This window comes from Gymnodraco acuticeps, unplaced genomic scaffold, assembly GCF_902827175.1.
Source record: "Gymnodraco acuticeps unplaced genomic scaffold, fGymAcu1.1, whole genome shotgun sequence".
Lineage (NCBI taxonomy): Eukaryota > Metazoa > Chordata > Actinopteri > Perciformes > Bathydraconidae > Gymnodraco > Gymnodraco acuticeps.
In genome coordinates, this window is record NW_022991340.1 from 974,598 (window position 1) to 985,201 (window position 10,604).

The following is a 10,604-nucleotide window of genomic DNA, read 5'->3' on the forward strand; positions in this document are numbered from 1 at the left end:
CGTCATACTTCATGAATGAATAGTGTAAATAGCAAATCCTGCTTCGTAGTACAGGCCACGTAACGCTTTTAACGAGTTAATAAAGCTTGGCCTCGTTGTATTTAAAGCGTGGCCACGTTTTATTTATTTTTCTCTCTATGAACCCTCCAGGGCTCCGTACAAAGGAGACGATTGCAAACAAGCTTTGTGATCCAAAACACATTAACTAGTTTAATTGTTGTATTACTACAACTATCTTTTCATGAAATATGTTGGAAATCATGATCTCCAAGGAACATTTTATATGGTTTTATGCAATCAGTTACTAAAAATATTATACTATAAAACTATAAAACATACTTAAAATCCACAGTAACAAATGCAGAATTACCCAATGTATGACATTACATTTTAAAAACATACACGTCCTAATTGTTTTTTACAAAAAGTAATTTACATTTGTGTTTCTCAAATGTTCTGGTTCAGAGGTGGGATTCAAAATAAAATCACACTGTGTGACTGGAAACATCCACCAGAGTTTACCTGAGGGGAGAGCTTTTTGAGCTCTGTGTTTTTAGAGACAAATGATAGACCAGAAAACCTGAGACAGATTTGAGGATACATTACAAAGGATAATTCTTTATACACTAACTGACTACACAATTGTAAAACAGTTAAAGGTGGTCCATTGATTACATATATCTAACTTGAGTTTATCCATAGTCCTACTAAAAAGTGATAAAAAAGAAATTAAAAACAATAGAACCTGTAAACCTGAGTAAAATGACGTAGTATACATGCCCTAATGTCAGATAATCAGATTTGTCATGGTATATTTATCAGCATATGACCAATTGATCCAGCAATCATTATAATAAAGCTGGATAGTACAATTCAGGTACAGCAAAATGTAGCTTTGAAAGGTTTGCATAAAACAAAATCAAATCAAGAAAACGTATCTTCAACTCCTAAACATTGATTATGATCACTGACAAGACTTAAATGTTGACTTGAATTAAATGTATTACATCAACACATTTCACACAACTGTATTAGGTTAGTTGAAAGGAATAATATTAAGTTTAATCTAATATTTTTTCATTTAAACTTAATATTATTGCTTTCAACTAACCTTTTACAGTTATATGAAATCTTGAGTCTTATCAAAAGTGTTTTCAACTGTCATGGTCTGGTGAATTGGTCAAGTCAACTCTCAGACATAAGCATTTCTTTCATAGTTAATGGGGGCAGACTGAGTCACCGCCCCAGCCGACAGCACGTGTCCTCTGGAGGATGGTTGGTATGGATATTGTCTGAAACACAAGACAAGTTGCAGTACTATGCACCATTTCTACTTAAAAATACTGAATGTCCTCTTCCAATCTGAGAGTAACATGATAACAAAGGTATCCCAACTGTAGCTGTGTACATGACAGGATGTCTGATTACCTAGAAGAGCATCAGGACTGTTTTAGGCATATGATAGCTATGTGATTAACATGATGATTCAGCCTCTATGGAGATAGACATATGACAAGCATGCTCATTTCTGACGTGGAGCTAATCTGAACTAAACATTGAAGACTGCTTTCTATTCCTCCATCTTGTGACTGTGTAACTCCCTCTCTTGGATATCAGCATGTGAAGGACACTGTTCAGGAACTAGTTGATGCTCTGTTTGTGATGACTACTTCCATTCTTGAGAGGATCATAAATACATGTATCTTGATTATTGAAGCTCAAGCTGGTGACGAGTGATATTTTTCGAACACTACTATACACACTCAATGCCAAAAGTTTGCTCAACACATACTCACGTTTTTTCGTTGGGATTGTTGACTTTGCAAGCACACAACAGGCATGCTCCTCCACAAATGGCAAGTGTGCCTGAAGACCAGCCGATATACAGGCCCTCTCCAATCTCATACCTGTGACACAATAAGAGTGAAAACATTAGAAAACAGCAGATATTGAGCCACTGTTCACAACATAGTGATGCAGAATGTATTTACTCACTTTATCCCTGGATAAAACTGATCAAAGAACTGCTGCGTGATGTTGGCTGCGTACCAAGAAATGGCAATCATGGTGCAAATCCCTTCACAAAACAAAACACAAAACATGGTTTACTTTAGGCAAGCGGGGTGTATTCTTGATGAAAACAAAGCACACAGATACGATAAAATGAACAACCTTTTTTAGAGTCATTTTAAGATTTGATTTGAGTAAAAAATGAAAGCCATGTTGGGAATATCAGTCCCAATTCATGCAATGGTGGATACAATTGGAGAGCCAGCAAATGTAAGCTAGATTTTTTAAAGTATGAAACTGAAAAACAAAGCTCAATCTTTCCAAGTCCTTCAGATGAAATAGGTAGCAGCACCACCTGCAATAGTCAGCGTTATCTCACAAGAAAGTTGCTAAGTTGGCCCCACTGTCAGCACCTCCCTCTGAAGCCACTCAAAATGATCATAATGAAATGTTAAAATGTATTTTGTCTTTGGGTACTTTATTAATTGATTGCGGTCAGGATGTGAGGACTATTTCCCATCTTATCTTAAAAAGCATTAACCCATTCCATCCAAAATAATACAATTATTAAGAAACCTGCATTGGTAGACGTCAGCTTTATATCCACTATACAAAATACTTGAACTTGACTAATTGCAATAATTTTTTGCTTGGGACACAAAGTACTCTGAGATCACCAGTGTCCGCTCACTGCATTCATTTGTGTACTTAACATCGCGGGACTTATTCTCACAATCCAAATACCTTACTGGCAGCCTTTTGTGCAGGTTTGGATAACCTTTTCAACTGGTGAGCCACTTACTGATAGCTTGTCTTCTGTACACAGAGAGTTGGGTACCAGAAGTGATTGATCTTTCTGGGTGTTTTTGTGTCTATGTGTCCTCCAGTGGGCTATTTATTTTCCTCAGTCAATTCAAAGTACTACGCGGGGACCTTTCTTCATTACCCAAATACATTTCAAGAAACCAAACATTTTCATTGGTTGCATCGCCATTACATCCATCCATAAGTCTTTACCCTGTAATAAAAAGAAGACTCCTCCAATGGCTGCGATCCTCCCCTTCAGGACGTAGTTTTCTCCTCCTATCTTTGAGCACTTCATTCCTACGAGAGTGGCCACGAGGCCAAATGTCCCGAACACGATGGCAGCGATCATGAGCGCCCGGGAGGCCTGAATGTACCCTGTGTGCAAACATAAAGAAAATACTATAATGTGGACTTGTATCAACATCACAATTGTTTCCTATTGTGTTAAAAACTCAAGTAACACAGTAATGACTTTATTGATACAACAATACTTGTCGCGAGCCCCCTAGTGGCTCACTAATGGTTACCCTGGTCCTTTGAGCACATGCAGAACCCTCTAACAAACATAATGAGAGGGCTAAGAATACACAAAATACATCTCAACAAACACATGTTCTTCAATCCATCCAAACATCCATCGTATTCCAAATGATGGAATATGTTTGTAGATGTTAATGCCTCTGTAGTTTCAGTGAGTTGATTCTTGCTTCCTTGAAGGGGAGCCACGCAGGTCTGAGTCATGACAGCAACTTTTTGAAAACTTAATTCCAACAAACAGAAGTATGTGTGATTGGAAAAGCATGTACTGGGATGAACAAGATGTTTACTCCAGGGCTCATATAGGAGTAGGCATCCAGTTTCATGTTTCATGTGCTAAACATCCCTGGTCTCTTGTATCACTTTGCTAAATGCCTTTACTGGTGGTTTTCGTTAACAGTGTCCAACAGATTCACAAAGCTTTTATTAATTTACGAGTCTATTAGTGCGGGTTCACGTGGCTGTGCTTGCTTATCTTCCCTCTCATTTTATTATATCTTATATTACCCGTTTTTACTACAGATTATGGCCAGTACAGTAGAACTCTCCTAAAGGTACACTACAATCCTGTCTATGAAAACAAAGGAAAGTAAGGACAGCCGTTTCTCTACTGGTGAGTTTGATCCAGTGGTATAAGATTCAACATGTCAAGAGCAACTCTGTTTTTAATCTGTTCATCATAACCTGTTACAAAAGCCACTTCTCCCCACACAACTTGAATACTGCGTTATGAGTAAGGTCTTGCTCATTGGCTACGTGGCAATCCTGATTCAGAATCCTGACTCCTTGAGTGGGTGGATTAGCATTAAAGCCAGATAAGTATTAATAGACGCTAATAAAGCTATTTATATGTTGGCCACGTACCATTTAGTGCGAGCAGAGATGGAAAATCCCTGCAGTTGTGAACTCCCGTAGAGTCAGTTGCACAGGACATCCATAGGTTTTCATAGATGGTTGATGTAGTGATAACATTACCATCCACTGAAGAAACCTTCCAGTATCGGTTTGGAAGTGCGATCCCAACCATCAGCCAGGCCAGAAACCCCAGGAGGAAGGCCAAAGCTTCAACTATGGCATTCATACTCGCTAGTTTCCTTTATCCGACCAATGTAGAGTTATCTCAAATAAGAGAAAATAATACAAACGTTGACTTCCAGATATCTTCCTCCGCAAACGTGTGGATTTGTCGACCCCAAAGTCCCAAAGTGCCAGACCCATTCCCACCAACCCAGATGATACAGAAAGCCACAAATTAATGATTCATCCCAAATAGACCACTTATGATTTCCCCTTTTATTCTCAGCTCTATTGAAGCTATTCAAAAACTCCAAATGTTTACCCAAGTCAAGTTTCACCAACCTTTAAACCTGCGCTTAATAACGTCTGTAGACTCTCAGCTATTTGTCACCTTTTGACGTTTCCTTTGAACACTCTGTCAACAATTTCAAAATGTTATTGATGGGATTCGAGTCACATTTTGGCTCCTCATGTTACCCAGTGTCCGAGGGATGATGGGTAGGTGAGTGGTGTTGGAGAGTGAAGGTGCATCACACCCAGAGATGGAAAAAGTACACACATCCTTTACTCAAGTAGAAGTACAGATACTCATGTTTAAAAATACTCTGGTAAAAGTAGAAGTACTGACTAAACTTCTTTACTCAAGTAAAAGTAAAGAACTATGGGCTTTGAAATGTACTTCAGTAAAAAGTACCCATAACTAGCAGCTATTTTAAAGAGTACCTGACCTCCCTTTATATTAATAGAACAATAATGTCATTGTTAGCTAATGAATGTTTCCATGCTGAACAACATCAACATGACAACGTTTCCATTGGTCCCTCTTCTTTAGAGAAGACCAGGGGCCTCATTTATAACGCCGTGCGTAGGATTCACGTGGGAAGGTTGCTTACGTAGTAGAAATCCAAAAAATAGGTACAGAAATTTTCCGAAATTTTCCAATTCACCAAACATTGCGTACCGGCGAGGAAAGTGCGTACAGCACTTCCTACGCCGGTTTCCCTTTATAAATCACAATCGACTCGAAATGCGGTGCAGCTTTTGCGGGCTTCACGTAACGCCCATATTTGCCTATAAATAGTCAAAGAAACGCCCATTCATTCATTCATTCTGACTGACTTTATGAAGAAGATCGCAGGAAATGACAACAGAACAGCTAAAAAAGACATCTCACACCGCGTCAGATTTTGGTTATTTTGGGGACATCAAGATAAATCATATTGTTTGGTGGATGCAGTTTGAACCAGAGTAGCAGCATGGAGGTCGGACCGTCACCAAAATAAATAAATAAGTGGTCCGAAAAAGGTTCATGACAAAAAAAAGACACATAGCCTTCCTCAGGCAGTGTGTTTGTACCGGGGACAGGAGACCCCCCTTGATGAGAGACTGTAAGAAATGATCGGGGAATCCCTCCGAAGTGGAGTCATGACGACTGGATCTGAATTATGTTTTTGTATTTGGTGGTTTGTGTCCCAGCTGTCGATCAGCTGTGCGCAGTGTCTCCACTGCAGCAACTCTATATCCACCAGTTAAAGGAAATACAACTAATGTGTTGTGTTATATTAGCTGTACAATTTACCACATATGGTGTTCTTAGCTTCCATACCTCCTGTGTTTTATGAGCGACTTATCAAGTCTTAGCAAACGGCATAAAACATGATTAAACATGGTAGTATTCTTTCACACACAGTGACGTCACAGCTACCCACAATGCAACGCGCGCCATATATTTTTTTATAAAGATGCCATTTTTCTGGAGGTGCAAAAATCCTGGCGATGCTAATATAAACAGCTAGCTAATGTAGCCAGGCAGAGCGCACTAGGTTTTTTTTCTGAATTAACGACCGAAGAAATCGCTGCATGTCTTCGGATTACATCTCTGGACTTGAGGGGTGTGCTCTAGGTCGTTACCAGCGTAAACTAGAGCTGTGTGGGTTGTTGGATGTACAATGTATGGAATTACGACCCTCAAAAGTGGCCTTCGGTCGATTTTGGCATCTACGTCTATCTTCTGGAAACACCAGGTGAATACCCCACTTGTCACAATAATATTATCATGCCAATGCATATATGATGTATTTTAGAGTTGACTATATTGATTAAGGCAATCGACTATGATATTCTGTATGCACCTCGTGTGAAATGGTTGATACCGGAAGTACGGTGTCGCCCTCGGCCCAAAACCCGTATGTGTGTGTGAAAGAATATAAAACCATGCTCGTACAACCTATGGAAATGCAAAACCGCATCATTTATGAGAAAACATTTCATAACATTAACACGACATATTCGAGGTGGTTTTAAATAACATATCCGTATTTATTTATTTCTCCAAGTTATGTTTTTGTGTGCACTGAGGAGTCGCAAACAGGCGTTTGTTTAATCATTTTAAGATTGGCTTTAATCAATGTTTGAAAATGAATTCTTCATATGATAAATGAGAGGTAACATTTTGTTTATGGTATTATTTCCACATATTTCTCTCCATTCTTCCTTCTGCCAACGCGGTGTCGCAGTTTCTCGTCTCTCCCGTTTTTGTGCTTAGTGCGTACGCATGGGTTAGAGTTTGCGTGGAGGACCGCACGTTTTCCCGTCAAGTTAGTATTTTATAAATCGCAAACATTGCGTAGAAACTGGCGTACGCCATTTTTTGAGCGTATATCCCTTTATAAATGAGGCCCCAGGAAATGATGGATACACGGATCGTGTTCAAATCAATAGGCACGCAATGACTCTAAATAATAATGATCACGCCACCAAACACACATTCAAACTAAAGGAACCAGCTGTTTGGAAAATGTAAGAAGTAGAAAGTAAAGAGTCGTCAGAAAAAACAAGTAGTGGAGTAAAGTACTGATTTATTTGTACTCCACTACTTCCCACCTCTGCTCACCACACACCCAGGCCCAGATGTTCCCCAGCTGATAAACCTGTTTGCTTCTCTGACAACTGAGCCCAGGAGACGTGAGTTATTAGTTAACAAATGAAGCGTTGTTTGTCCGCTATCAGGCCTTTATCATCATAGTGATGAAGTACCTCTGCAGTCTTTAGGCCACACAAGCAAAAACAAGTTGACTTTACTGCATTTTTACTGTTTTAAGTCAAAGTCGACTTCATGGACATTTCTAAAGACATATTTTAGGTGGTTTTGTACAAGATGACATTATATTTATAGCAGTACTCAGTCCCAAAAAGAATGAAGTATTGCACAAGAAATTAGAACAGCTTGACTAAACTGCTAAATAAACTAAATAAAATATGCAATTACCACTTAATATGGTAATACTCATTGGTACGCTCTTGTACAATGTAAGGATATCCTAACTGTTTATGAGGTTATTTTGTATAATTGAAAATGTATTCATGCAATAATATACATGTAATCAAGTAAAATCCATATTGCTAAGTGGATGTCAATTCCTCTTATTCAACCTAAAAAAAAATACAATTCAAGCTCCACAAACTTTACAGAGCTAATTATGTATTAGTATTATGCAGCTGCTGTTGTAGATAACACCTCCAGTATAGCATTATACATGTTAATAATCTACATTTCTCTGAAGTAGGGCTTTGTGATTCTGTATGTTTAGTTTATATACATTTTTTAACAAAGGAAAGTTGTGCTACGATTGTAAAATCATGTATATAAAGCAATTTGTCTCTAAGTATGACGTAGATTTGAGAATGCACAGTCAGCTATTACATAAAGCTGATTCATCAAAAACTGAAAGCATAAGTGATAATGTGAAAAATATCTATAGAATCTAAAGTACATTATTATTAGTTACAACAGTTACAACAAAAGTGACTTGTAAAACATTGTGATGCAGCTGATTGAATGTAACATTTTCTCACTTACCTGGAAGAGCGAAAAGAGATGGAAAGTCCCGGCAGTTATAGATTCCCGTCGAATCACTTGCACAAGACATCCAGAGGTTCTCATAGATTGTGGAGGTTGTAATTACGCTGCCCTCTGTTGAGGATTCTTTCCAATACTGATCTTCCAGTGATATGAAAATCATTATCCAACCTGCAAAACCTAGGAAAAGTGCTATAACCTCGATGATCTCTTGCATCTTGAAAGTGATTGTCTATTAATAATTAGCAAACCTAATAAATAATGCCTGTGCGAGGAGCTCTATTCGCAACTTCTGTATCTGATATACATTTTGGAAGTGTGAGAACTGACTCAGGGTTTCACCCCCCCCCCCCCCCCCTCGTCATGTACTCAAACCTGGGCTAATTTGAACATTGATTTGGTTGAAGCTTCATTATAAGTTTGCTATTCCCGCCCAAAATGGATGACATTTCACATGTTTGGAATATTACTATAGAGATGTAGATATACATTGAGGTTTTTTTCTCCCTCTCTTTTGATTGGCGGTGGAGGTAAGATACAATCTTGTAAGACGTTTATCACGGCTTTGAATTTGCGGATCATTTGGCACTGATTGCTTTCATGTGAGGCAGTAAACATTGCAATTCACTATTTGACATTGTTTTAAGAGGAACTGTAGTTTTAAATACATTATAATACATTTCAATATACCCAATAAGACATTTGAAATGATATGATCTCAGTAAGTGATGATATTGTAGGTTTATGGGAGTCATTTTTTTGGGTTGCTCCCATCATCTTGTCCTCTCGCTTGGATCCCCCTCTTTAAAAAAAAAGGTAGCTTGTGTTTTTAGGGAGGTCATTTGAGGTTCTATCAGTAAATACCATTGTTAAAATACTGAATATGAGGGCAGAGCAAACATGAAAGCTGGGGTATGGTGGGTGATTTATTGAAGGCAGAAAACTTATATTTCAGTACTGGTTAAGCATTAACGAATCTGCAGCGGGACAAAAGATGCATTGCTCTTTGTGAATACATTATTTGCTCTGGAGCGCATACATTTAACCCTGATGAAATTCTGTGTTGAAATAGTACAGTGCTGCCTTCAAAAAGATAGGCTGTTTGAACACACCCTAATAACGAATTACTCCACCCTATACATTAAGTACATGGAAGCATGCACAAATCTATACTATATATATATAAGTACTGATATGTGTACATTTCTCTAAGATGACTATAAAAAGTGAGTCCACCCTTGTTTATCCTTTGTTTGTGTCAAGCTATTTAGATATGCGAAACTTCACCATTTACAGTCTATATCTTATCAAATGTGAATTCTGTTTTGCCGACCAGTAATCAGACACACAGGTCAAAGTACCGTCATATACTTAAAGCATATTGAATAGACATTCAGGCTTTAAATCATAATCTTTTGTCTGTTAATATTTTATTTCCTTGCCCTTGCCTCAGTCTGTCGAACGATTTATTTAGTTGTGTCCCCGTTGACCTCCTCGCTCTAAAGGGAAAGTTCACTCAAATTTGTGTTAAAATCCAAAATGAAATGCACACTTTTATTGGGTGTTTTTTAATCTTTCAGTGATTTGATTTCTCACATTAAGTTAGTACATGACTGTAGTTGACACTGACTGTTTAATGTACATTATTTGCTAATTTTAAATGTTGTTTGCTGTAAATTGGCCCCCTTTATTGTGTATATTCAACACATACAGTAGTCAACATATCTTTCACTGTCATTATTTATACATTATTATTATTATTATTATTATTACATGTCACTTGTTAGACGCTTTTATCCAAAGCGACTTACATACTCAATACTGTGGACAACCCCCACAGGAGCAATTTGGGGTGAAGTGTCTCAGGGACACAACGACATGCTGACTGCAGTGGGGTTTGAACCTGTGCTCCCCTGATTCGAAGTCCAGCACACTATTCACTGAGCCACAGCTCCCGTATACATTTTGCTTTTTTGTTTTGTTTTATTTTCAAATGGTGAGATGTTTGTATTTCATTCTTTACTTTCTAGTCTTTTTTAACATTATGTCAATCAATCAATCAATGTTTATTTATATAGCCCAATATCACAAATGTTACATTTGTCTCAGTGGTTTTCACAGTTTGTACAGAAATTATTATTATTTTCATTATGTGAAATGAAAACCTCAACATTTGGATCAGTAAAGTAAATCTTATATCTTCTTCAGAGGAACAAATGTCATTAACGTGTTTACATGTGTAGCTTTTAAAAAAATCTTTATCTGCTGGTATTTCCCTGAGCCCCTGAGTGTCTGAGCTAGGAGTGGAGGTTGTTTTGTGGTGGCTTTTTTTTAATAAAGGAGGCAAGAGAGTTCTGGCTGGTCGTTTTGAAAT

The 10,604-nt window shown here is 37.9% G+C and overlaps 1 protein-coding gene across 1 annotated transcript; it reads right to left on the reverse strand.

The window, feature by feature from the left end:
• Nucleotides 1–254: 254 nt before the first annotated feature.
• Nucleotides 255–4,536, reverse strand: LOC117562693 (claudin-15-like). Its single transcript, XM_034240567.1, has 5 exons — nt 4,219–4,536; nt 3,028–3,192; nt 1,996–2,077; nt 1,797–1,907; nt 255–1,292 (listed from the first exon to the last, which is right to left on the reverse strand). Exons 1-5 carry the CDS (start codon nt 4,433–4,435, stop codon nt 1,193–1,195), a joined length of 675 nt encoding a protein of 224 aa, XP_034096458.1. The 5' UTR covers nt 4,436–4,536; the 3' UTR covers nt 255–1,192.
• Nucleotides 4,537–10,604: the final 6,068 nt, after the last annotated feature.

Excerpts from the sequence above, each read along its gene's own strand:
- LOC117562693 (XM_034240567.1), bottom strand. The coding sequence starts at position 4,435 with ATGAATGCCATAGTTGAAGCTTTGGCCTTCCTCCTGGGGTTTCTGGCC. Across the intron at positions 3,193-4,218 it reads ATCTCTGCTCGCACTAAATG|GGTACATTCAGGCCTCCCGG; the intron begins GTACGTGGCCAA and ends GTTTGCACACAG. Across the intron at positions 1,908-1,995 it reads CAGTTTTATCCAGGGATAAA|GTATGAGATTGGAGAGGGCC; the intron begins GTGAGTAAATAC and ends ATTGTGTCACAG.